The following is a 27,858-nucleotide window of genomic DNA, read 5'->3' on the forward strand; positions in this document are numbered from 1 at the left end:
GCGGTTTACAACCTCATCTGCCTGTGGTTTTTAAACGTTATAAATTAATTTATTTGAAAAAAGTATTGTGACAATTTAAGTTTAACAAGTGTGGCGTTTCTACCAACTAATTCATTTATCAAATGTACAAACCTCATTAATGGACTTTAGGGACAGTACTTTGGGAAAAGAGGGAGTTTCTCCTATAACTGTAGTTTTAAATGGTATTGGTAAGAGAGGAAAATACTGGCTTCTTTGTGTCCCAGCATTTCTGAAAACCAGTGTTTTGCCTAAATTTGTTTCCAAAAGTCTAAAAATTTTATGATTTCACATTAAGATCAGGAAATGATAATACTCACTAGTTTTGTCTAACTGAATAGTTATTTTTACTATTTCCCCCCTATTTCTTAATAATTGCTAGCCTGGGACAATATTTGAGCTTCAACTCTAGTTAGTTTTGCATTTATTTAACTTTTGACAGCTACTATGTAAGTTGCAGTTCTTGTGTGAGATTTTATACACACAAGCACCCACCCACCCACCCCTAGTTGTTGGACTCTTAATTCTGATTTTTAAAGTGTATTGGTAGTTGTTTAAAATATTTTGAAGTAAACGGCTGAATATTTCCTGCTTAGCCAAATCACAGACATTTGTTTTTCTTTATTTGGAATACTATTTGATTCTAAAAATAGTTAAGGCTTACTTAGTTTTAAAAATTGAAAATTGAAATTATATTACAAATACAATGCACAAGAATCCAAACTTTCTAACAGCCTTTCTTTGAGGCACCGACAGTTGTCATTCTGGGTAAAAAGAATATTCTAATGTCTAATCTTAGGTAACACTGCCCTCAGAGGGCCAAGGTAAGTAAATTCAGTTTTTATAACAAATATTTTTTGGCTGGGGAAATCCTGCTCGTTTATTCATCTTATATTTGTTATATATCTTTCATGTAGTTTTCATTTGTTTTATTTCCTCTATTTTGCTGTATTCTTTTATGTCTGGTTCTAAAGGGCATCTCTGTATTTATACCTGGCTTATAAAGGCATAACCTAGTTTGAAATTAAGCAATCCTGTCTACTGGTTTCTCCCCAACACAGGGGCTGCTTAGTAAATTGATAAAGCATTTCAAACAGGTTTTTTGGGGGGGGGGCATTGTGTGTATATGAGAGAGAGAGGAGAGAGAAATCTCATGTTTGTCTATTCAGCAGCTGTTGCTCCCTTTTAGGAAGGCGAATGCAGAATTCTAGTGTATTAACTCCACATGTGAATTAGGTATATTTTTTATGTGTGATTTTTCTGTTAGGATGACTTTTCCTCTACTGTTATCCATATGGGTAAAAGTTCTCCTTCCAGTTATGCTATCCTAATTTAGTTGAAGCATGTGAAGTGTTATATTCTAGAAGTGTTATATTCAGGCACATATATTTTCCAGGTTAAACAACGCTGCCCAGGCTTGTGCCCCAAGGATGTAACTTTAGTATAACTACTGCTATTGCAACGGTTTGACTTCAGCTCCAGAGGTGCACTCTATTGACTCTTGAGACAGACAGATGCCAACAACTTTAAATGATCTAGGCCAGGCATAGGAGCCAATTCCTGGAGCTGAGGGGTCTCCAGCCCTCCCAATAAAATATTTCAGAGGGCTGCCCCCCCCCAAAGTTGATGGGCATTGCCATTCAAATGGTGTGTGCGCACTGCATCATATGATCGATTATGTGGGTCAGGTCTTACCTGACCCCCAATATTTTATTGAAGTTGGCACCCCTTGGGCCAGGGATGGGAACCTGTGACCCTCCAGATGTTAATTCATTCGGGGAGGGGGAATTTCCTGCTACCAGGGCTTGTGTTTCTGTCAACACCCTAGTTGACCTCTGAATTGGAGAAATGATATGGGCAGATGCACTTTCTTTTGGTAGAACTTAGGCTGCTTGTTTTTCTGAAGAGAAAACAAATACATTGGGTAGACACTTATATCAACAGGGAATGAAAATTGAAGACCAACCTGACTAAAAATGAGGTAGACCTCATTTTGAAGTGTCCTCTGTGGTGGTAATGGCGGTGAAGAAATGACACTTCTCTGCCACTATTGCATTGACACAGTTTTACCATTTGCGATATTCTGCTTGCTGAGAAGATTGTTACATAATATTTATTATTATTTATTATAATAACCCCAAAGATAGTTAGGAGAATCCCTCAGCAGCGACCAGTTTGTCATAACACTTTGATGATAAAACCATTTGTATCTATTCTAGCTTAGACTGTATATAAGAGCAGCATCTACGACTATGACTGGTGTGTTTGTCCTATTTTTATATATAAGTTTCTGCTTGTTTAGCCTGAGAATATGGACAAGTTGCTTGGAAGACTGTGTTCCAGACCAATATCCATCATGACTGTTTAAGAACACTAGAAGGGGGCTGGGCATGTGGGTGATGGAAAATGTGCATGTTTCCCTGGTTGAGAGTTGTATTCCAACTAGAGATGTGAAAGCCCAGGGATTAGGTATAAATATTTTCTCCAAGTCTGTCCCTCCCCCACAAAAAAATGGAAAAAAGGAGTGCAGAATATTTGCTTTTAGAATGGTGGTTAAAATGTTAAAGACACCCCTATGATGTCTAAAAACTATGAAACAGAAGACATAAGTAAGACAGTATAGATTAATTGCAATTCCTGTATACTGAGGACAAGCAATCCTTGAATTGTAAGCTGAAAAATTTCTCAAATGCAAGAGCAAGATGTATTTCTACCTCTTGGGGGCACTGTCATTATCACACAAGAAAGAAGAAGGGATCAACACCTTCTTTGCTTTTGAAAGGGTAGAGAAACTTGTTTCAATCTAGGAAGGAGAAGAAACAGGAACTGAAACTGATAGCACTAGCTCAGAAAATAAGGCTGATTAAATTTCATGTATATTCATTGATTTCCCCAGTTCTTTTTCTCAGTTCATTTTAGGGAAATAAGTTCTTTGTGTCTGCTTGACACTTGATTTTTCTAATGTTGATTGTTTCTTCTGTTTTTATTGTTTTTTGCCTGCTCCTCATAAATTGGCCAAAGAGGTCCTTTACAATTCAGTAGCTTGTAGCTCCATTTGTGAAATATTTCTTAAAGAAAATTCATTTTGCAATTATTTTCTGAAAGAACTGCATTTTAAATATACAACATAGTTTTTATGGCAAACCAAGTTATCCATGATACATTTTATGTTCTAAAAACAATAAAATGACTTTCAATCTGTAAATGGTTATATATTTTCCGATTCCCTTCCCCCAGATTTCTTATTTTTATAAAACCACCCCCTCAAGGGAAAAACAGTTTTCCCCATGGCTTCAAGATTTCTTGAAATTTTTACATCACTATTTCCAAATTCATTGAAGAAAATAAGTTGTGAGAACTTAACTATAAAAAGCCTCCTTCAAGCCAACCACCCTTGATAATTCTTGGCTAGTGTAACTTACTCTTTTAGAATAAGATGTTGAAGCAAGTGGCGACAGCTTCAGGCTTTCTTGGTTGACACTATTTAGATCAGCACAGCCCAACATTTCATACCAAGTGGGCTGCAAGAGTACTTTGGCATGAAACAATGTGTGGCATGGGGGGGCAGAATTTGACTCCCCCATCCCTTGTGCTGCCTTCCCAAAATTAACTAAGTGAGGGGCTGGGATTTGGGAAGGAGTTGTGAGGCTCTGGCAGGGTCCTAGAGCTCCCCACCTCATGTCTGAGACCTCATGTTTCCTTCCCAAAGCCCAGCACCTCGATTACCTGGCATTGGGAGGGCAACACAAGTGCTGTGGGGGTGGGATCAAATGTTGAGGACTGCAGAAAAGGCACTGAGTGCTGCATATGGCTCTTGGGCTGTGTGTTGGATCAGCCTGATTTGTATACTTTCCTATCTTGGCCCTAGTTTCGAGGGTGAAACAGCCTTTGTCATATTGTACTAGGAACTTGAAAAGTGAATGCATCTCATTTGGTTCTGTTGGACATTTCAGCAACTCAGTGCCATCAGCCATAGCATGCTTCTGAGGCATCTGGCTGTTTGCCTCTTTTCAGCCTCTGTGTGCTCCCAGAATCTCTCTCTGAGGATCTTCTGTAGCAAATTTTGTGGTTGCGTAGGTGACCACAGGAGAGGAGGAGGGGAAATGGGAGCCTTGTTATATTTCACCTTAAATGAGCAAAAAAGAAACAACAAATTATCCACTTAGCACATCAGCATTCTTTTTATAGTAATCTATGTTTTCATTTTGGGATGCAGGTGGCGCTGTGGGTTAAACCACAGAGCCTAGGATTTGCCGATCAGAAGGTCATGGTTTGAGTCCCCACGATAGGGTGAGCTCCCGTTGCTTGGTCCCTGCTCCTGCCCACCTAGCAGTTTGAAAGCACGTCAAAGTGCAAGTAAATAAATAGGTACCACTCTGGCAGGAAGGTAAACGGCGTTTCTGTGTGCTGCTCGGGTTCGCCAGAAGTGGCGTAGTCATGCTGACCACATGACCCGGAAGCTCCCTCGGCCAGTAAAGCGAGATGAGCACCGCAACCCCAGAGTCAGTCATGACTGGACCTAATGGTCAGGGGTACCTTTACCTTTACCTTTTATGTTTTCATTTTAAAGTCATTCTTGCCCCCTGAAATAAATGGGGTTGAAAGATCCATAACTTTGGCTAGGTGTACTCAGACGTTAAAGTCAACAACTTAATGACCTATTTTTTTCCAATTTAATTTAACATTATGAAAGAGAGAAAGAACATCAGTTAAGCATGTACTTAACCCTTCCACTGGGGAAAAATCGAAACAAATGAATTTTGAAGTTTCTCCTGAATCCGCAGCTGCAGCCTTGTTTGGACCTTCCTGTGCTTTATTTTCTAAGAAGAATAAGTTGAAATGTCTGTGATACAACATGAATTAGTTTAATCCTATTTTAAGCAATGCTCTGTAGTAGCTTTAAATAGCTTGACCGATATATAAATGATGTGAATTACTCAGTTTTCTCCAATGCAGTGCACAAAATTAGAGACCTCTTCCTTAATTATAAGGAGTATGTTTCTGAAACCTAAAAGGCGTAAATGTAAGCAAAATAATAATTTAGCTTACATTTAACACAGCAGGAAGTTGGATAGAAAATAATACTCTAAAGCAAAACTACTGCTATCTTAACTACTCCAGAGTTGCACTTGATTAAATTATCACAAAGTGTTTCCCTCTGTTTTACTCTATGGATTACTGGTCCACTCAATTTAGCTTTTCAAATGTGAATATTCGACCTTGCCTTTCGTGTTATATACTAGGGTGTGGAAATGTCACCTTACATATGTGGTTATTTCTATCACTCTTGTCTTTCATATGAAACCAAAGGTAAACACACCTTAATATTATAAGATCTAAAATTGTTGCAGAGAGCTTTTAGCAAAATTCAGACACCTCATTTATTAATTATCTCATTTATAAATTGATAGAGTTATTAGTTTGGTAAGTCAGCAGATTGCAACAGACACTCAAAAAAGTCTCTCATAGTATCCTTGCTGGTGAAATAGTAAATGTGGGCTGAATTACACTACTACCATGTCAATCCACAGCTATTTGAACAAATGGATTCAATGAGGATTTAGAGGGGATGCTTATCAAATCTGCAGATAACACAAAACTCAGAGGACTAGTAAACTCAATAGATGACAAAATCAAGATTGAAAACTATCTTGACAGGTTGGATACTTGGTTGAAAACAAGATAAATTAAATTCCTATATTTAGGTTCAAAAAATCAAAAGGATACATACAGGATTAAAGAGATCTGTTTGACAGGATCTAAAACTCTTAGCTGATGACAACATGAATATAAACCTGCAATTCCGTGCACTTGCTAATCATAAGCTCTTACTGAAGCACAGAGTCAAGATTGCTAGTTGTAATGTTGTTGTTGTTTAGCCGTTTAGCCGTGTCTGACTCTTCGTGACCCCATGGACCAGAGCACGCCAGGCACTCGTCTTCCACTGCCTCCCGCAGTTTGGTCAAACTCATGCTGGTAGCTCTGAGAACACTATCCAACCATCTTGTCCTCTGTCGTCCCCTTCTCCTTGTGCCCTCCATCTTTCCTAACTTCAAGGTCTTTTCCAGAGAGTCTTCTCTTCTCATGAGGTGGCCAAAGTATTGGAGCCTCAGCTTCACGATCTGTCCTTCCAGTAAGCACTCAGGGCTGATTTCCTTAAGAATGGATAGGTTTGATCTTCTTGCAGTCCATGGGACTCTCAAGTGTCTCCTCCAGCACCATAATTCAAAAGCATCAATTCTTCGGCAATCAGCCTTCTTTATGGTCCAGTTCTCACTTCCATACATCACTACTGGGAAAACCATAGCTTTAACTATACGGACCTTTGTTGGCAAGGTGATGTCTCTGCTAGGTGTAATACTTCCCTTTATTCTGAACTGGTTCGGCCACTTCAGAATACAGTGTCCTGTTCTGGGCAGCACATTTTAAGAAGGACATTGACAAATTGGAGCATGTCTAGTTGAGGGTGACCAGGATGGTGATGCATGTATAAACCAATCCTTGCAAGAGATAGGTGAAAGATCTAGGTATGTTTATCCTGAAGAGGTGAAAATTAAGGGAAAGCATGATAACAGTCTTCAAATATCTTAGCAGCTGTCACACAGAAGATGGTGTAGACATGTTCTTGTATTGAATGTATCATCTAGTTGGCCCTGAGAAATCCCTGCCTATTTTAAACCCTCTGGGAGGGAAGCAGTCTTAACTGTACCGAGGTTTTAACTGTATCTTCTCCAAGCTGCAGCACCAACGAACCTTTGTGGGAAATGGTGTTGGGCATTCTCCTTGCCTGAAGGCAAACACTCTCTCCTAGATATTTGTGAATGTCTAGATGTCCAGTCAAAGGAATGCACACATGAACATATTATCAAAAGACCCAACACAAAAGCACAGTTGAATCAAATAAGGTGTTGCAAGAGAAACATTTTTTAATTCAAGCAGGGACAAATGTCATGCTTTCAATGTCTATTTTCTTTTTAATGTAACTATGAGGTACATCAAAATTGTTCAAAATAGGAGCCAGGGTGGTAGAGAAGTGAGATTCAAAATGGTGGTTCATGGGCAAAGCTGGTGCTCAACATACAGTGGGACACCATCCACCTTCTTTTCTGGTGGACCTAACAACAGTCTGCTTCTTTTTTGTAGTCATAATTGAATCTAGCCTAATTTGAAGCAAAAACATCCCACTTCCTCCCCTGCCCCATCTAAACGAAACCACTCCACTTCATTTTTTTCCTTCCACTTCTAGGACTGGGTAAGTCAATTACTGTATACCATGACCTGTATATACTGGGAAGACTCTGCATATGAGATAGTAAAGGTCACTGTTTCTAACAGGCTAATTTTGAGGAGGGAGAAAGAATTATTGTGGCTATTGGGAGTCAGAAACCGCTGTCAATCTACTGTGACTCATCCAGTGAACTACAAGTAAATAACAATCTGTCTTCTGCCTATCCTGTTTGAATGAATGAACCCTGTTTGAATGAATATCCAAACAGTATTTGTTTTTTAAAAATTAAAAGTAGAAGAGAATTAAACAAGCTAGGTTTGTAAGCTTTTTATCAACCTGTGCTACTGTGCCCATAACAACAGTTAGATCTTCAGAGATTCACAGAAGAGGATGTTTAGGTACGTTCTGGAAAAGGTTTCACTTACTAATGTCTGTAAATCTAACTATTGTTAAGCAAACAGGATGAGACCCATCCAGTTTTTTTTCTGATCATTTGGCAACACTGTAATGAATATTTCAAGATATACGTTCATATTAATCCTTGAATTAATCTTTTCTTATGTAGGTGAATATATAAAAAACTGGAGGCCAAGATACTTCCTATTGAAGACAGATGGCTCTTTCATAGGCTATAAGGAAAAGCCGCAAGATGTGGATCTACCATATCCTCTTAACAACTTTTCAGTAGCAAGTGAGTATCTTCAGTAACCACTCAAATTTTATTTTAACGGATCACCAAACTCACAGTACACTGAAAAACTTTGGAAAGGCATACGTTTTAGTGTTGTCTTTTAAATATCCTTTTGGTTTGGTTAGAAATTTGAAATATTTCCCCCCCCCCCCCAAGTCCAGCTCCTGTATGAAGTTTCATACACAAAATAGTTATTAGATCCCCAAACTCTGATAACTGGAAACATCTGATGAAACCTGTATATTTTATATAGGATTGCTATGTATGCAAAACTCACATACATATCTATATATGGAAGTTAAGTGGAGCCTTCTCCATATTTAAAAATAAGTTTTTAATAGAAATGCAATATGATGTTCCAAGCAAATCTAAAAAAAAGATGAAATACATAAGTTGCTTTGCTAAGATGGTGTAATATTTGCATCACAGTGTTGCTATTCACATTAATATTTCTTGGTTTACAAAAAATAAGGATCCATTCATTCTGTTTCCTAGGAAAATGTTGATGTTAAGTCATTAATCATAGTAATTTTAACAGTGAAATTATTTTAATCTGTTTCAAGGATCATAGCAGAAAAGTTTTCTGGGGAAAAAGAACATCAATAGTTTAGTATATCGGAAATGCTGCTTTACAACTGCAATTTATCAGCAGTTTCAGTGCCCTAAAATCTTGATTGGATGTGGTGGCATTGAGTGTTATGAATGAATGAATGAATGGATGGATGAATGAATGAATAGAAAGAGAATGGTAGGTTTGCCATATTTCAAAAAGTGGAGCTTTTTTGGCAAAGTTGTCTAGTATATGGTAGATATGGATCTAGACAACACATTACTTAAAGAGCTACATCCTTTGATGCATAAGCACTTAATCCTGAGTAGAATGGATTGTGGTGCTGGATGATCAAGATGTTATGATGTTGTACTGAATCCTGAATTTTCAGACACCACCTTGTAGTGGGTGGCGGATCTTTTTGAACTCCTACAGAGTAGTGCCTCTGTATGATTTGTGGTGACCCTGTTTGTTGTGGGCTGCTGTACCCTCAGTCCTTGGGGGGGTGGATACAATTTCATGCCATCATGTAGGGAACACTCTTCTAAGTGTATAGTTTGGTATATTCTTAAGCTCATTTGAACTTCCAGTTCAAAGGGGGTATTTGGGGAATTTCACACACCTCTCATTTTATTTATTTTGATTACAAGTCAAGTAGACCTCCAAAATGACAAGATAAAAAAGACACACCCAGGCACTTTATAAGATCAAAAAATGCCATACCCATGCACTTTTCTTGAAAGAATCCACACAGAACATTATGTCAGTAAAAATAATGTTAATATTCCATGCACACAAAACCAAGAATATGGTCATATCAGTCCCCATTAATAATGCAGTAATGTTTCAGAAACTTAATAGATTTTACAAATGAGGATTTTTGTACGTGCTGCTCTTAATTTGAAAACTCACTATAATGCGTAACCTATATTGCAAAATCAAACAATATGTAAGTACTAGGTCAGTCGCAATACCTAATAGTGGAAATAATAGCTTCCAGTGAGTCACAAGGAAGCATAACTTTATTGCTATTATTATTTATTTTTATTGCTTCTATTTAACATATGTTAGCATGTTAATACAGTATGTTTTGTAGTTCAAAACCTATAGCAAATAATATACCAATATAGCTGTGTTTGCTGACACTTCCTCAGCTACAGAAGCAGTTGAACTATATAATTCTGCCCTGCCCCCTTTTTTATCTGTAGAAACTTTAGATGCTAGTGCATATATTGTGTCTCTCTCCCCCTAAAGAGCTTAGAAGGATTCTGACAGGATTTAGAATTTTCTAAAAATACTCACCTGCTTGTGTATTTGTTTAAGTGTTTTATTGTTGTAAACGCCCTGGGTTTTCTTCTGAGAGCAGAAATGCAGTGTATAAATGACTTGTTAAAAATGCCCAAGGAATCATAGCAGGAGGGGGCCTTGGAAAATGAGTGCAAGCAAAGGTTCTTTGGGTTGAGCAAGCATACAAGTTGCACTTCCCTTGCAGTTGTAGACATCACTTCTGGGACTTAAGCTGCTCTGTAGAATTGCTCATTAAGATAAAGATAATTTCAAATATTTATCATGGATTGACATCCCCATAGAATGCCTAAAATTGTTGAACGTATGCACTTAGTAAGCTTCACTTAGGCCAGAGCTACACATTACATGAAATGTGTGGTAGCTGCCAAATGCAGCAACCACATGTTTAATTTCTCCCTCCATAACATCTTGAGGTGTGTTTCTTTGATCCCACTGAACATTCTTGGCTGCTGCTGTCAGGGAAATGAGCATTTCCATGATGTCAAGACCTAGGTAAGTTATCTTCAGAATTACAGAGGGAGTGAAGCTAATTTACCATACGGTAGCCTTTTCGCAGAAGCTGACAAATGTAATGTGTAGTTTTGGCCTTAGGAGAGCATCATATTGTATATATGTTGGTTCTTGAAATAGACTGTTCTTAACCATGTTGAGAAATGTTAATAAAAAAACCCCTCTTTAAATTATTAAATTTCCTTAATGGAGGACATTAAATGTCCTTAATGGGGAAAACTATGCTGGAGGTTAAATAGTTAAACATTTAACAATTCAAACTTTAAACTTTTAATAATTTCTGAACAGATGATATGTTTTTTTGGTAGCTTTTTTTTGGAACTGGCAGGTTTTAGGCCGTCTAATTGGCTTCCCAGCTTTACAGAGTAATTACAGCTTCAAGCAAACTTTGTCATCTGTGGTTCAGAATGGTGTAAGATAAACAAAATGTTTTGATATACAGCTTGTAGTTAAGAGCTGTTCAGGAGAGTTTAACATAACCGTGTCATTTAGAGACTAGTGCAGTTTTTGTTTCAAGCCAATAGTTGCAATATTACAATATTTTTGAGTGTGCCAGACATTTTAGGGATGTGGTAAGGAAAATCACTGGCATTTTTACACATAATTCTAAACCATGGTTTAGTGCTGCATACATGAGCCTCTCCTCCTTTGGCATGGTCACAATAGATTAGAAGCTGTTGCTTTTAAACTGTCCAGAGCCCTTTTTGTGTCCAAATTTAGGAAACTCTGGATATTTTAAAGTATAATTTAGCCAGGCCAGGCTCAAACTTGTGTTTTTAGTTCTAAAGTGTGGGTGGAGATATGCCATAGCAAGATGGGAGATGGGAGCACACAAGCATAAACCTCATTTTTTTGGTGCTAAATTATGGTTTAATGTTACATCTAAGACAAAACAGTTGTTTCATGTTATAGAAATGATCCCAGTGGTTCAGAAAACCTTTAAAATAATGTTCACCATCCTGGCCATGGAACAGAAAAAGGGGAAACTTTTTCACACTTGGAATATTTTGCTAACGTCATATTCCTATTTATTATTGTGACAGTGTTTGATCACTCCAGTTATTAAATTCTTAAAACTCTTATGACTGCAATTGTCTTGAATAATACTTAGAATGAAAGCTGTAAAATAATGATCCATATTTCTTGGTTGCAGATAACTATCATGCTGGGCCTTCCTGTTTTTATTGGCTTGCTCATCTTTTTCAGTGATGCTCTAGAGTTCCAACTGTTTTTTAATTGAGATTCATCTTTTTAATTACATTTGTTTATGTATAGCAGCAAACTTGAAGAGGAGATGATTGCAGTGTTCACTTGGTAGTGACCCAGCAATGGCTTGAACATTCTGAGCCAGTACCGATCGCCAGATTAATACATTTTGTACATTTCCTTATTTTCCAACATTCTTTTTCTTTAGGTCCATACAGTTTTCATTTATTTATAAAGAATATTATAATAGTCCTTCATAGCTTTGTTTATTTAAGGGGAAGACATCTAGCTCAGAGATGGAGCCCCATGCTTTGGATGCATAAGAGTTCAGGTTCAAACATTATTAAGCATGATTATCATAATCAAAAGCTTGGGAGATTATCATAATCTTAACTTGGTGGTGAAAGTATGCTAATGTCAGCACAAGACAGCTCTTGCTGGGAAGAGCATCCCATAGATGAAGGGCCCCTCCTGAAAAATGCCCTTTCCCTTGTTGCCACTCTCCAAAGCTCTCTGATAGGGGACATCAGGAGAAGGGCTTAAGATTATGAACTTAGTGAGTTTTAACATGCATGTATGTGAAAATTTGATCATTCTATTTATCCATAGAGCAATACAAAGTAATTGAGTGGCTTTATTTATTTATTTATTTATTTGATACATGTCACCTTCAACATAGATTTATGCTCCATGGGTGGCTAACAGAGTAGTGAGAAACAAAATGTACATTTAAAAACAAAAACAAAACCCAATATATACGAACTAATGCAGCAAATTAAAACAGCAACAGCTGGTAAAATCAAACTAATACAGCAAATTAAAACAGCAACAGCTGATAAACTCAAACTGTTCTAAGTTAAATAATGCTTATGATAGCAGTGCTTAGAAGCCTGGAACAACACAAATGTTTTTGTCTGGTACATAAATGACAGTAATGAGATCTCTAGGTGGGCATCCTTGGAAAGGGCATTCCAAAGGTGACCAGCCACCACAGAAAAGACTCTCCAGTTGCTACCTTCCACGCTGTAGGGACATGCAGAGAAAGACTTGGGATGATCTAAATGGATGAGCAGATTGAAGAAGGAAGTGCAACAGATATCTGGGTCCTAAGCCATGTTGAATTTCAAAGGTTAAGAGTAGCATTTTGAATTGAGCTCTGAAATCAGCAGCATCATTAGAGTTGTTTCACTACAACCAACCTAGCAGGGACCTCACCTGTTTTCCAAGATGTTTATAGTCAGAGGCTATGAGATTACATCTGCAAGAGATTACATCCCTTGGCTGCAGCTCACCAGGCCCTGTAGATTTGAATTAATTTAAAGTTCCCTTACTACTGCTTTTCCTAGCATGGGCTGCAGCTCCCTCCTTGCATCATTCATTCTAGTAATGCAGCCTTAAGTACTAATGTGTAACAATGTGTTGGATTGATATAAAAAGTATATGTACATGGAACATATCCCCATATCCCCAAACTAGTTCATATCCCCATATTATAAAAAGCAGCATCTTAAAAATGTTTCTCCACCCCCCTCCCCAGAATGCCAGCTAATGAAAACAGAGAGACCAAAACCAAACACATTTATTATCCGATGTCTTCAATGGACCACTGTGATAGAAAGGACATTTCACGTAGATACGCCAGAAGAACGGTAAGAAATGAATGAAAGTGTTTCTTGTTATATAGGCAAACTTCTATAAGGAAAATATTTGCTGCAACTTCTAGTTTTGTGTGACACTTTCAGACTTCGTGTGCATTTCTTTCAAAAGATGTGAATAAGTATACACAAAATATTTCTAATTCATGGATAGCATCTTTAATATTTTTATAACATTTTAGTTGGCTTTATAATATTTCAGTCTTGTGTATCAGTACATAGTTAGTTAGTTAGTTTATTTAATTAAAAAGGTGTGTTTTACCCTATAAGTATAAAGTATCAACATATAGGAAGATATAGTAGTTGATGTTGATTGCAAGTTTGCAATTTATTGTAATAATGTATTGTAATTCATTAATGTTGAGTTCTGCTGTATTTTGCATTGTCAATTGGGTTCTGGTAACCACTGGTTGCTAAATTGCATGTTAATTTGTGTTTCCTTTCATTATTCTCTACATTTAACTTTATCCCTAACTTTATCGGTGTATTCATAAATTTAATGTATTCTAATTGTTCTTATACCTTGATTCTAAATATTAGACAGAAGAAAAATTCCAGTACCATCAATTAATTGACACACTTTCCAAGGTCCCCGTACTACTTAGAGCAAATACTGATTCTCCTAGTTATTCCACTTCCTCTGTTAAGTGAATATAGTTGCCTGTCCAAGCATGAAACGGGGTGATTCGCTTCAGTAGTATTCACTAGGAAATAGCTGACCCAGCTTGACAAAGCATGAAAAACCTATTTTTTTTGTAGTATGCTACTACCTTACAGTATCAGCCAGTGATTTCCTCAGCAGGAGTGCTGTGGAAGGGTCTGACGTGTGCCTATGAAAACTTAACCAATGCTCTATGCCCAGAGTGGGGAGGAAGCATTGAGCCCACCCTTCTCTACCGGCTACTGAGCAGGGGTATCTTAAGGAGGAGGGAATAAAGATGTTTTTGGGTGTATTATTGTTTTTGTTTGTTATGGTATGTGTTTCTGTGATTTTATATTGTAAACCACACTGTGATCTTCAGATGAGGGGCAGTATAGAAATTTAATCAATACTAATAATTTTTATATAAACTATATAGTATCAGGATATTGCAGGTCTGGGTTTTTTTAATTCAGAAAAGCTTTTGGGTAAAGAGCATGCCTTTAAAGGATATTGTAGATCATTTGTCCTGAGCACAAAGCTCCAACATAGCTTAAAAGATTGGACAGGATACACAGACATTTGCAATACCATTCAATTCTTATGAAATAGTCTTTTGCTGTAGATCTTTGAATATGTGGTATTTGGTCCAGTTGATTCCTTACATCTGCTGTAAAGCATGCAGCTCTCTCATGGGCACAGTTTTCTGATCATGGGAAATCTGCCTATGGAAAGTCAGCACAAAAGGAAATACCTGAGCACAGGGTGCAATGTATACAGGAAAGGCAAATGCAGTAGGTGATTTGATTGCCCTCCATTTTTTCTATATTTTACATGGTTTATGTATGTATTCCCTCATGTTCCTTTTTGTTGAATATTTATGAAATGTATTTATTAATAAAACTGACTTATTTTTGATAGGGAAGAATGGACAGAAGCCATCCAAGCAGTAGCAGACAGGCTACAGAGGCAGGAAGAAGAAAGAATGAACTGTAGTCCAACCTCACAGATTGATAATATAGGAGAGGAGGAGATGGATGCTTCCACAACCCACCATAAAAGGAAGGTAATTGGAGATTCCTTCCTACATTTTAAAAGTGTGATCTTACTGCATTGGCATATTTCAGCTTGTAATTTATTGTGAGCTCAGTTCTCCAGTAATTTTGTGAATTTCATTATAAGAAATTTGGAAAGCTCAAATTCCAGAAATTCTAATGGCAGCATTGTGCTTAACTCCTTCTAAATTGCCATTCCATATCAGACACAATGACAAATGATGCTTTGTTCATGATATTGTCATTCTTGTTATTGTAACTGTTAAAATAAATTTAAAGATATGTATGCCTGGCAACTAAAAATACGCTATCTTTGCGTAAATTATTCCTTCTTCAAACAGAGAACTGTACTGTTAAAATATATTGTATTGATTCTGAAAAGGATTTCCATTTCAGTGGATTGACCCTTACCTTCTGACCCAGTGACCAAGCAGCCTCCAAGACTGCTGTAATCAGTTGCAGTGTTTCCCCACAAAAGGCCACAAGCCCATGGTTTCCTGGCTAGTTGAGAGCTCTTAGCTGTTTGGCAATGGTCACATGACCATGCATCCCTGAGCTATCTTGGGCACAGCTGCCTATGCTAAGGACAATCTCATCAGTGCAGCACTGTAACATTTGTGGATCATTTCCATAGATTACACTTGGCATATTTTGGACTTTGCGGTAACTGTAGGGTCTTGACTGTGGGGTGTTCATAAATTGTATCATACTGCAAGTGCAATATTATATTTAGAGCTGATATGAAATGTTTTGCTACAGATGTTGAAATGTGACAGCTAGCTGAAAACTTGCCAAACAATACAAACTGCAGATGGAAAACAATTTTCAGAAGCCAGAATGTAATCAGTGTCAAATACACTTCTTTTAAGACCAATAAATACTGTTTCAGGTGTTACTAACACAACCTTTCATGTAGGTTGTCTTAATATTCAGCAGGTATTAATAGTAGACAAAGAAAATTTTAAAATCATATGAATTTATGTCACCATTCAAAATATCTTCCCATTCAGCTTATACTATGTAAAAACAATTTAAAACCATATTAAATCTCAAACTATATGCTAGTAATAATAGCAGTGGTGAAACATTTCAAATCTTTTAATTCATTTCCATCAGCCAGTTATTCTAATAAAAATAGAGGCTTCTGCCTCTTAGGCACCTTTACTAAAATCAGTAATGAATAAAAACATTTTAGCGCCTTCCTAAATGATAGTAAGGAAGGGGCTGATTGTATCTGTCAAGGCAAGGAATTATTCAGCGTTAATTCAGGTCTGTATTATATTAAAGAATAATAGTGCTTGTATTTTCCTTGACTTTTTAACCTCCCAAACCCCTTTATTATTATTTCTTATTTATTAAATTTATATACCGCCCTATACCCACAGGTCTCAGGGCAATTCACAGGATAACATGAAAGCAAACATTTACTGGTAACACTTTTATTATTATTATTAATTGATACGCTGGACAACTTGACTAAAATGATTTTAGTTGTTAATATTATATCATAGTATATTCAGGGATTTCCAGTGTGATGTGCCCACCAGTACCTCCTATGGAACTTGCAAAAGGTGTTGATAAATATCCCCTCAAAACCCCACAATTCTGCAAGACTGTTAGCTTTTCCTGTTCAGTTCCTGTTTGCACAGACTCAGCCTCTCCTACATTGAGCATACTCCCTTAAATGTGCCTATATTTTGTTGGATACCAGGATTGAACATCTATTCTCCCATCCATTTTAATATCTTAATATCATTGATTGTTGTACATAGTTAATGTTATACATTAGCTTTGTCACATATTTCTATGTCTAAGACCAGTGATTTTTGTAGCAGATGGTACTCTTACGTGAAGAACATAATCAGATTATGAAACAAAGAAAGACAAGTGTTCTGTTCCAAGGAATAAATCTGTACAGGAAACAAAGTATTTATTTAAGTTAAATAAAAAATTGTTTTATCATCATTAATCTGATTTTACTTCAAAGCTTTTCCTTTCAAACACATTTTTAAGTATCAATATTCCCCCCCCCCCGATTCTTTTGCCTATTGTGGCATCAGAAAGTGCATAGGAGATCAGGTGGTTCTGCCATGCTTGTGGCATTGGAGCAAAGAGACAAGCCACCCCTGAACCATGTGTGAGTCCACCAACAGCTGTTGGTTCTATTGTGTTTGCATCTGTATAGTAATTTTGGTACAATGGAGCCATGTAGACAGGGTGCTGTATTTCAGTGGGCATTATTACTACCGGTAACTTAAGTCCATTGATTTCAGTGGGTCTACCCTGAGTATGGAGGCGGGTGGCGCTGTGGTCTAAATCACTGAGCTTAGGGCTTGCCGATCGGAAAGTCGGTGGTTCAAATCCCCGCAACAGGGTGAGCTCCCGTTGTTCAGTCCCAGCTCCTGCCCACCCAGCAGTTCAAAAGTGCAAGTAGATAAATAGGTACAGCTCTGGCGGGAAGGTAAACGGTGTTTCTGTGCGCTGCTCTGGTTCACCGGAAGCGGCTTAGTCATGCTGGCCACAAGACCCAGAAGCTGCGACAAACGCCAGCTTCCTCAGCCTATAGCGCGATATGAGTGCGCAACCCCAGAATCGTCCGCGACTGGACCTAATGGTCAGGGGTGCCTTTACCTTTGCCTTTCACCCTGAGTATAGCTTAGTGAGACCCATGTTATTGAGAAATCAATTACATGGTAGTGATAAATGATGATAGAAGTTGCAGTCCAATAACTTCTGTAGGGCACCATCTTGGGTTCCCTTGCCCTAAGCTGTTCAGCTGCTTGGAAAATTTCTGAGCCCTACTGATGAGAGCTCTTTAGCTGCAGGAAAAATAAACAAAGAAATGAACTTTGGATTTACTTTCCAAAAGCCCACAGGGACAGAACTTAACAAAACCTTATGAAGCATCCATAGAATACAAGGGGTAGCTTTAACTACTATGTGGTCTTAATGTGTGTTTTAGTGAGATATTTCTCTTTAAATAAAAAAAGTCGATTAAACTTGAGGATATATATTCGGAAACAAAATAGTGGATAGCTGTCTGTTTAGGGTTCTTTGTAAAGGTACAGGTAAAGGTAAAGGTACCCCTGCCCGTACGGGCCAGTCTTGACAGACTCTAGGGTTGTGCGCTCATCTCACTCTAGAGGCCGGGAGGCAGCGCTGTCCGCAGACACTTCCGGGTCACGTGGCCAGTGTGACAAGCTGCATCTGGCGAGCCAGCGCAGCACACGGAACGCCATTTACCTTCCCGCTTGGTAAGCGGTCCCTATTTATCTACTTGCACCCGGGGATGCTTTCGAACTGCTAGGTTGGCAGGCGCTGGGACCGAGCGACGGGAGCGCACCCCGCTGTGGGGATTCGAACCGCCGACCTTTTGATCGGCAAGTCCTAGGCGCTGAGGCTTTTACCCACAGCACCACCTGCGTCCCAGGGTTCTTTGTAGGCATACAAAATTTCTGACACTCCAGGTGGCACTGTTGCACTATAGCAGATCAAAAGAGTTTGTTACACTTGGCATTCCAGTTACTAAGGTTCCAAACAATAGTTAACTTTCAAATATTTGGAAAGCTATCATTTATGCCTAACCTATAACTAAAATGTCCCAAGTTCCACCCAACATGGTCAGGTGCAAAAAAGGACATGCTCCCACAACTTGGTTTTGTAGAAAAGGTGATTTGAGCTCACGACAAGCTACAACTTGCTGAAATTCCCTCTTCATTACAAATATTAAAGATTCAGTAACACTGTTCTCTTTCCCGCCTAGCCACCAACAGGGAAACATATTTTAATCAATCCTTAGTTGCCAAAGCTGTCCCCCTTCCTTTTTTTGAAGCTTTTTCTTCAATGAGATTATTCCATAATAAAATCCCTCTTTCTGTTGTGAAACTTCTTATAGCAGACAAGGTTTGTGTACTGGTGTTTTGATTTTCTAAGGCCTTGTTTAGATTGCTGAAATTTTATTTCTGTTCTCTTATAACAGATAAAACAAACAATTTGCAAACTCTGTACTCAAAATAAACAAGCTGATTGTTGGCATTATGCTGCAGTCTGTGACTGGCATGGTATATGATCAGCAGACCATGTACATTCAGAAAATCTGCCCATGTGGAGCTTCAGAGCCAGCAGCATTATGGTGTTAAAGAAAGCTTAGTGAGCTGTCGTATTTCTGTGTCCCTTGGCTCCTCTGCAGTTCATAATCATTTTTAAACTGGCATCAACAACAATCAGTCAAAGCTAATAATTATTCTTACGTGTAATGTATAGTCACTTATGGAATATAGGATCACTGACGTTTTATACATGGGCACATCTCCCGGATGCAAACAACTGTCCATACATATCGGTCGTTCTTGAAACAAACAAGGGAGCTAAAAATGTGACCTTACAACAGAGGGCTTTTCTGTTTGGAACTTCATCCATGTGGTCTATACACTTGTGCCTTTTTCTTGATAATTGTGGTGTTTCATGGCAGGACAGCAGCATTTTAATGAATACAACATCTGCAAGGTGTAAATCCTATTAATTCCTAGTCTTGTGCTCCATACAGACAATGAATGATTTTGATTACTTAAAACTACTTGGCAAAGGCACGTTTGGCAAAGTTATTCTGGTTCGAGAGAAGGCAAGTGGAAAATATTATGCTATGAAGATTTTGAAAAAGGAAGTTATTATTGCAAAGGTATACTTCTATATTTAATACACTATTACTTGTAAATATACCTGGGTCTGAAAATAGCTTAATTTGAGACTGTTGCTGATGACCCAAGTGGGTTTGATAACTTCACTCTTTGTGTGGCGGAGGCAGGAGAGCAAAGAACTCAGTGAGGCAGGATCAGTCCCCTCAGTTTTTTCTCTCCTGCCTGACAGATCCAATCGTATTCTCCCAGCTCTCACTGATCTTCCTTTCAGTTAAGTTCTTCTACTTTCAAATATTCATTATTTTTTTGGTGTTTTCCAGTTCCCTCCTATTCCTATTCCTCTTTCACTTTCCTGTTGTGTTTGATTTCTGACTTTACTCAGTTTTTACTCAGTTTTTTTCCTTCCTCTGCTACAAATCTTGTTTGTATAGACCTTATCTATAAGACAAATCTTGAAAGTTGTCTGCCTGCTAACATAGTAGTAGAATTACGTAGAACAAATTAACAAGTGGTTGAAGCAATCATGATTTGTTAATAGTTTGCAGCAATTTTCACCAGTCCAGGTTGCCCACATGATGCTGCATCCATGGTTTTTTTTTTTAGGAGTGACCAAACCATTAGTTAACATATGAAGCACCCTAAAAAGCTTAAAATTGTGGGTACAGTTAAGTGATTTGCAGAAGCTGTTGTGCTTAAGAAGTGATGGTGGCTGATGGACTCCATATCTTGGTGGGGGTACCTTGGGGGTTAGAGAGGTTGCATAGATATTGAGGACAAATACTTAGCACCTAACTAAACTTAAAAGCATTCCTATTGTCACAGTTGTGTCTTCTAATAGGAAAAAAGTTGTGTGGCCTTTGCCCGTTCTGCCCCCCCCCCCCCACCAATCCTCATACCTTGCAAAGATACTGTGGGCACTTAAGTATTGTTGTACAAATATATTTGTTTCAAATATTCATTACTACAGTAACATTTTTTTTACCCTTTAGGATGAAGTGGCTCACACACTTACAGAAAGCAGAGTACTGAAAAACACTAGGCATCCTTTTTTGACGGTGAGTATAAATTATGATTTTAAGTGTAAAGCTATATGAGAGGGAAAAGTTACAGGTTCCTGTCATCAGTATAGTACTGTTTCAATCCCTTCTTTGGGGTCATGTTTGACTTTTGCATGAGATATTGGAACATGGTTCATCTCTTAAACTTGCTGTTTCAGAGCCAGTGAAAGCAACATTTGTGTTGCAGTTCACCTTATGTCAGATTTGAAATCAGTCTTCATACCACTGGGAGGAATGAGTAAATATTGTAGAACAGAACCTTGTCTTCTCTGCCAACTTCCTATTTGACTTCTGTTTTGATTCTTAGGGGTAGAAGGAGGTGATATATTCAGACCCATCTTTCTGTTTTACTGTCCACCAGGTTTGTGAGCCTCTTGTACTTACAGTATAAGAGAAGAGTTTTTCCAAAGATGATGTTTCTCATATTTGTGTCAGATGAATTCCTCTTTTCAGTGCTAGCTGGTGTTTTCACTACCTAATTTTTCACAAGTTTATCTTCAGTATTGGTAAATATAGAAACTGTTAAAATATTCATATCATTTAAAAATTAATTCCGTTCTGAAGAATTTCCAGACTTGTATAGGTAGTGACTCTATTCCATCTAGAAAGTCTTTCTCTGTGTAACAAATAATAACCACCAGTTAATGCCAGCCAGTATTCTAAAAGATCAGGACATATACAGAACCCTGATAAATGCAGCCAGAAAGTACTCTGGAGCCTGATGATTTGCCATGTTGATGTCAGTTCCTTTGGTAAACCCATCCATTGCCAGGACCCAAGACATTTTTGGTCTTGAAGTATTTGCATCACCAGCTATGTTTTGAAGATTTGCCAATTACTGGTGTTAATGTCCACATGATGGTGCTGGACTAAACAGATGGAGGACATCAGCTCTTATCAGCTTCATAAACTGTGACATGTTTATTTAAAAAGGAAATCGAAGCATTAAAGGGACCCTCCTTTACACCTTGATATATGTTTGGGTTGCAGTAGTCACAAGAACTATAAATTATGAGATAGGATTTAGAATGTACAAATTACAAATTACATTTCCCCCATCATTCTTTAAATGTTTCAAAGGATAATCAATTGTGTTACCTTTTTTCCTTTGTTCCCAACTCATTCATCTAACTTATCCTAAGCTGTAAGGGAGTCTGTGGTGCAAAAACTATTAATACTGTCTTTGTACTTGAGAAATTTTCATGTTACTACCCCCCACCACCACCATTCTTCTGTAGTTGCTTCTAATTTGTGGAACTCTTCCCACTCGGTCACTTCTGGTGTTTTAGGATGAGTGATTAGGAAAACACCCATATGTTTTCAACAGATATTTGGGTTTCAGTGGATGTTGTATTGGATGAATGCTGCTTTTGAACCTGTTGTGGTGGTAGTTTTAACTGTAAGATTGTTTTAATAGATTTGTGGAGTGAGATGGGACATGTGTTTGTTTTATTATTTTTAACCTGATTGTAGCCTCTTTTGATAGAAATAAAAGAAAAGCAGGATATAAATGTATCAAAATAAAAGAATAGAATATACAGACTTGGTTAGATATTGATATTCAGATGCAAATGTTTGGAATCTTTCATTAATTCTATGACCATTTAAAAGTATATTTTGTCCCAATTCTTGGATTTGCAGTCAGAACTGCTCACATCGTATATAGGTATTTGTCAGCATGTGATATAACTCTTGAGTTTTCAAGGATTTAATTGGTTTGCATACTGATTGAACTTGCTTTCAGTTGAATACTCTTTCTTGCCAAAAGAGATTATGCTTTTATTCACCTTATTTCTACAATCCTATGCTTATTGAGATTGATACCCACCACCATATAAGCAGATATGCCTTTCCCCTCCCCCGCTGCAGTCCCTACCACAATTTGCTTCAGAGAGCCCTCCAACACTTTGGAGTACATGGGGAGACTTTGGGATGGGGGAGGAGAGGAACGGCAAATCCCATTGTGCTTGGGAAAGTTCATTCCACTGACATCATTGAACATCTTAGTGGTAATAAGTCCTTGATCACAGTGTGGCTTACTTCTTAGCAGAAAGGTACCCAGTTGTGCTGCACATTAATTAAATAAAAAAGATGCAACTAAATGTTATGAAAGCTATTCATAACTGCATTTTTTGTTTGCTTTTTCTTTAAGTCTTTGAAATACTCATTCCAGACAAAGGACCGTTTGTGTTTTGTGATGGAATACGTCAATGGAGGAGAGGTAAGTCAGACAATGTGGTTTGTGGTGCTGTTCTGATCCACACACTCCCTTGAATTACAGATCTTCATTTTTTTCTTTGTTCATGTATTCCTTTGTTAAAACCACGAAAACATTAGTTTTAGCTGCTAGGCATGATGGCTGTTTTATATCCAGTATCAGAGGCAATATACCTCTGAATGTCAGTTGCTGGAGATCATGTTTCTGCTCAATGTCCTGTTTATTGTCTTATCATAGGTCACCACAAGAACAGAATGCTAGGTGAACCTTTGGTGTGATTCAGCAGGGCTCTTCTTGTGCTCTTAGTTCATTATTTATCACCTGTTAGAAGTTTAAAGTGGGAATCCAGGCCCCTCCCTGACCAAGTGCACTTCTCCTTATGCCAGAGTTTTTCATAAATAAATAGTGTCTTGAATTATTGCTAAATGGCAAAAAAAAGTTGTTACAAACTTTTCTTTCTTGCATCTCAGTGGCCATGTCTAAAATAATATTGAGCTTCTGAAGATTGCTTTTGGAAATAATAAAACATCACTTTGCTTCTTTTCATACTTTACTTTTGATTTTCCTCAATTTTGTCAGACAGTTTTTCCACCACTTTAGGTGTAGATGCTTAAAGTAAATATTTTGTCTCTGTGTGAGGGAGAGTGATTGTTAGTTGTTTGTACTAGAAATAGTCTACTTGCAGACAGGAATCAACTGTCAGAACGTGAAATTTCATCTGGAGGAAACTTGCAAGTCTTCAGGGTCTGGCTCTTACTTTCATACTCATCACTCCCTTCAATGCTCTACAATAGAATATAGTGAAGTTGGTTTTGCTAACCCTAGGTATTGTAAACTAGGGCTAGTGTTGGAGCAGATACGATGCTATACTGGATTTGCATTGTCTGAAAGAAAATATTAACTTCACGTGATTAGGCTGATGAAAATAGTTTCTGAGTGTTCCTGGGAACTTTTATAGCCATGCTTAAGAAATAATTTACTGTACCTGCAATATACCATAGCAGAGCTTTCCAGACTTTTCAAGTTGGTGACACACTTTTTGAACATGCATCATTTTGCGACATAGTAATTCAGTTTTACTAGCAAACTGGAGGTTAAATTTGTGTGACGCACCTACACACTACAGCCAGCACACTAACATGTCATGACACACAGTTTGGAAAGCTCTGTACTGTAGTACCTTGGAGTTGTGTGTATGAATAGTAAACAGTCCCAATGACTTCATTGCTAAAAAAATAAAAAATGGAGGGAGGGGACAGGGGAAGAAAAAAATTAGAGAATGATGATGATGCACTTTTTTCCTCTGGTAACTGAAGGTTAAATGGGTAGCAAGCAGAATGCCTTAAACAAGATTGGTATATTGATTAAAATGCTGATTTAACAGCTCGTTTTTTCCCCTTGGAAACCTGGAAAAGATAAGCCAGCTGCTGTCTAAGAGTGCTGAGTGTCCACTGAGAGTACACTATCTATCATCACAATATGGTGATGAGAGGTGTTTTATGTTTCTGTTAATTTCCCCCACTAAATCAGTAATTATTGCAATCCTGTCCCTGCTGTTTACCCTGCAGCTGTTTTTCCATTTGTCGAGAGAGCGGGTGTTCTCTGAGGATCGCACACGCTTCTATGGTGCAGAAATTGTTTCTGCTTTGGACTATCTGCATTCTGGAAAGATTGTGTACCGTGATCTCAAGGTAAAAAAAGAGAAGTAATCAAAATGTTGTTTTTGAAAAGACCATTGGGACAAACACAAAGTAATTATAAAGTTACACTGTTTTGAGAAAAGTAACTAGCCGAGGAAAAAAAGTGCACTGTAGATTGAAGTTCAGCAAAATACCCAACACCCAATTTCAATCTATAGTATCTGTATTCTGTTATTTATTTAAGCAATTGATATTGAAGGTTGGTCCTTGTTATGTGAATGAAGATGAATATGTATGTTGTGTACTTGGCTGGTATGAGGTGATTCATCATGTGAGTGTTTATATAAGTAAAAAAGGCCCCCATGTAGCCACAAAATCTTGTAGTGCAGCAGAACCCTTGGTGCCTTATGTTCGTGAGTTAGCTTCTCCGAGAAAACAATATACAGTCTTTTTATTCCACATGTCCAGTGTAATATTCAATGCATCCTTCAGCCTTCGGTTATAGATAGGTAGTCTTGTGAGTAGGAGAAATATAATTAAAGAATTGAACAGTAGGGTGTAACTGGGTCTTTAGTTGCCTGTTTACCAATTATGGATATAATGTTCCTCAACCCTTGATCCCAGAAAACAGAATCAAAATGACAGTCCCAAACATATGCCAGTAAGTGCCCATATTAGAGTGGTCCCACCAACAGCTATTAGATCCTAGACCCAAGATATGAGCAATCCTGGCTGGTGTGTCAAACTACACTGGTGCACCACTTTGAGAGTGTTCTCCTGTGCGTTGGCAGAAACTGAAGAGAAGGGGCTCAATAGACCAGATTCTCGCTGAAGTATTTTCATGCAAGCACTGACCTCAGCAGAGAAGAAGCAACATAAGGGCAATTCCATGCAGGACTTAGGCTGAGCAATGCATGAGGGCTAAGCTTAGATGTTGCCTGTTATATAGGAACTGGAGCTCTGTTTCAGAAACTGGTTCTGTTTTCACTGAGAGGAGGCTCTTCATTTAAAGGGCCCCAGTCTTCTTCAACAAACTTTCACTCCAATGGGGTAGTGATGAGTAGAATCACTGAGCCAAAGGAGAGTAACACAAGAGTGACATCCACACCATACATTTAAAGCACTTAACTTTCTCCAAAGGATCCTGCGAACTGTATTCTACCCCTCATAGGGCTACAATTCCACGCTCTCTTAACAAACTACAGTTCCTAGGATTCTTTGGGGGAAGCCATATGTTTTAAATATATGGTGTGGATGTGACCAGCATCTGTAGACCAAGGGGGTACTGACTTCATAGGCTCTTGTTGAAGTGCTTCCAGTAGGTAACTATATGTATATTAAATATGCTCCAAATCTTAAGTTCTGGCAAGGGACAACAATATTACTGATCCATGTTGGTACTACAGTCTGCCACTGCTAAGATTAGGTGGATTTCTGAACCCACAGAAGGAAGTATCTGAATATCTGGAACTCTAGTTTGGGTGTGCTGATACTTCCATGAAATTCTTTTATGAGTTTGCCCATCCTTCTATGCTAATATTCATTTCCAAATATTGTAGTGTAGTAGATCTTGTTTGGCAGAGCATCACAAGAATCCTTATTCACAGATTGGCAAGAGCAATGACATCTGTAATCTCGTTAATTGGCAGATCTCATTTCTCCCCTACTGTTCATAATACAGCAAAGAGTTTTGCATCACAATGAATATAGTTATTTCATATAATCAGACTTAATTTTTTCCTTTAAATTTATAACACAATCTTAGTTATAAGGACTCTGCATCTTTTAAGTACAGTGGCACCTCGGTTTACATACGCTTCAGGTTACAGACTCCACTAACCCAGAAATAGTACCTCGGGTTAAGAACTTTGCTTCAGGATGTGAACAGAAATCGTGCTCCGGTGGCGCAGCAGCAGCAGGAAGCCCCATTAGCTAAAGTGGTGCTTCAGATTAAGAACAGTTTCAGGTTAAGAACGAACCTCTGGAACGAATTAAGTACGTAACAAGAGGTACCACTGTACTTACCCTGAGTAATATGTGCGTACCAGGAAGAGGTTCATCATCACAACTGGTGTTTGGAGAATGTCATATACCATCGTCGCTCTTCCCGTTTTGTAGGATGTTTTGTAAGAATGTGAATCTGGTAGTCTGTGCTCTAGTTTCCATTTTATTTTTATGCCTTTTTAAAAACAGCCTATGAAAGGTTTTGGGTAGGTTTCACATGACATTGAATGAACAAGGAATAAGTTAATTTTCTTACTGGCACATGGAGGGCAGTCCTGTTCCTTGGGATGGTCCCTCTTTCTTGCTGTGGCAAGCAGGATCCAGAATCTTATTTCCTTCTCAGCCAGGGGAATGGGCCATCCAGTTCACCAGATTGGTTCTGCCTGTTGCTTTGATTGGTTGTGTCCTTAAGGACCTAGTAATTTTGGGTGTTCTTTCTTTCTTTCTTTCTTTCTTTCTTTCTTTCTTTCTTTCTTTCTTTCTTTCTTTCTTTCTTTCTTTCTTTCTTTCTTTCTTTCCTGTACCCCTTCCTTCTGTCTCCAGCCTCTCTCTTTCTTTGGTTCCTAAACTCCAATTCTCTACTTCCCTGCTGCTCCCCTCTCCTCTGTCTCCCTTCTACCCACCTAGAAGCCCTAGCCAGCAGGAAGCAACTAGCTATAGGCAGTGCGTGGGGCACCACCCGCCCACCCCTTCCTCATAAGTGTGGTGCGGAATGGCTGCAGGAGAGTGGTGAGGGACAAAGCTTTTGGAAAGAGGAAAGGTGACTGCTTCACTTAGGGCTTCAGTGCCCCCTTGCAGAAATGATTAAAGAGCAGCTGCCAGGAAGGCATGTGGGGACATGGAGCAGTGATGCTCTTAGTGCTTTATCATGCCTTTTCTTAAAGCAGTGAAAGGGCAGCTGACCTACATGCAACACCCATTGCTCAGAAGGCCTGCAATGGTGTCCAAAGCTCCAGCTGCACCAAGCAGTCATCTCTCCCATCACATGGATGGTATCAATCTGCAAGCTCCACAGCCATAAGTGGAGCATTGCATTCAGAGCACAGCCCTGTGTACGAGCTCTCTTTGTGATGTTTAGTGGGGGTTCATTGGGTAACCAGGTGACCACTTTCATCATTTCCTATTGGATGAAAGAGGCTACTGTCCACTCATATTGGGCTGTGGGGAAATCACCTGGAGAAGGGGGATAGCAGCTCATTCTCTCTGGTGGCCTCTATGTCACAGTACATAGGGCACAGACTCATAGACTTGTAGAATTGGAAGGGACTCCAAGGGTCCAACCCCCTGCAGTGTAGGAACTAAGCTAAAGCATCCATCTAGATCAAGGGAAGTAATAGTGCCACTGTATTCTGCTCTGGTCAGACCTCACCTGGAGTACTGTGTCCAGTTCTGGGCACCACAGTTCAAGAAGGACACTGACAAACTGGAACGTGTCCAGAG

At 38.5% G+C, this 27,858-nt stretch overlaps 1 protein-coding gene and 1 long non-coding RNA gene across 7 annotated transcripts in view; one reads left to right on the forward strand and one right to left on the reverse strand.

The window, feature by feature from the left end:
• AKT3 (AKT serine/threonine kinase 3) overlaps nt 1-27,858 on the forward strand; it is a 111,244-nt gene that overhangs the window by 51,654 nt on the left and 31,732 nt on the right. For all 6 annotated transcript variants that reach the window (XR_014166900.1, XR_014166901.1, XM_081905828.1 and 3 more), the window contains exons 3-9: nt 7,812-7,937; nt 13,049-13,160; nt 14,728-14,872; nt 19,408-19,539; nt 20,488-20,553; nt 22,709-22,777; nt 24,343-24,465. Coding sequence is in view for 4 of the 6 variants with exons in the window: in XM_081905828.1 (XP_081761954.1) it covers nt 7,812-7,937; nt 13,049-13,160; nt 14,728-14,872; nt 19,408-19,539; nt 20,488-20,553; nt 22,709-22,777; nt 24,343-24,465 (773 nt within the window). In the remaining 2 variants the exon portion in view is untranslated. The remainder of the gene's footprint in view (nt 1-7,811; nt 7,938-13,048; nt 13,161-14,727; nt 14,873-19,407; nt 19,540-20,487; nt 20,554-22,708; nt 22,778-24,342; nt 24,466-27,858) is intronic.
• On the reverse strand, nt 14,388-27,612 carry LOC309366909. Its single transcript, XR_014166909.1, has 5 exons — nt 27,291-27,612; nt 26,440-26,608; nt 20,941-21,031; nt 17,552-17,680; nt 14,388-14,531 (listed from the first exon to the last, which is right to left on the reverse strand). It is a non-coding gene; the product is annotated as an uncharacterized lncRNA (long non-coding RNA).

Source organism: Podarcis melisellensis (genome assembly GCF_964234715.1).
Source record: "Podarcis melisellensis genome assembly, chromosome: 3".
NCBI classification, from domain to species: domain Eukaryota; kingdom Metazoa; phylum Chordata; class Lepidosauria; order Squamata; family Lacertidae; genus Podarcis; species Podarcis melisellensis.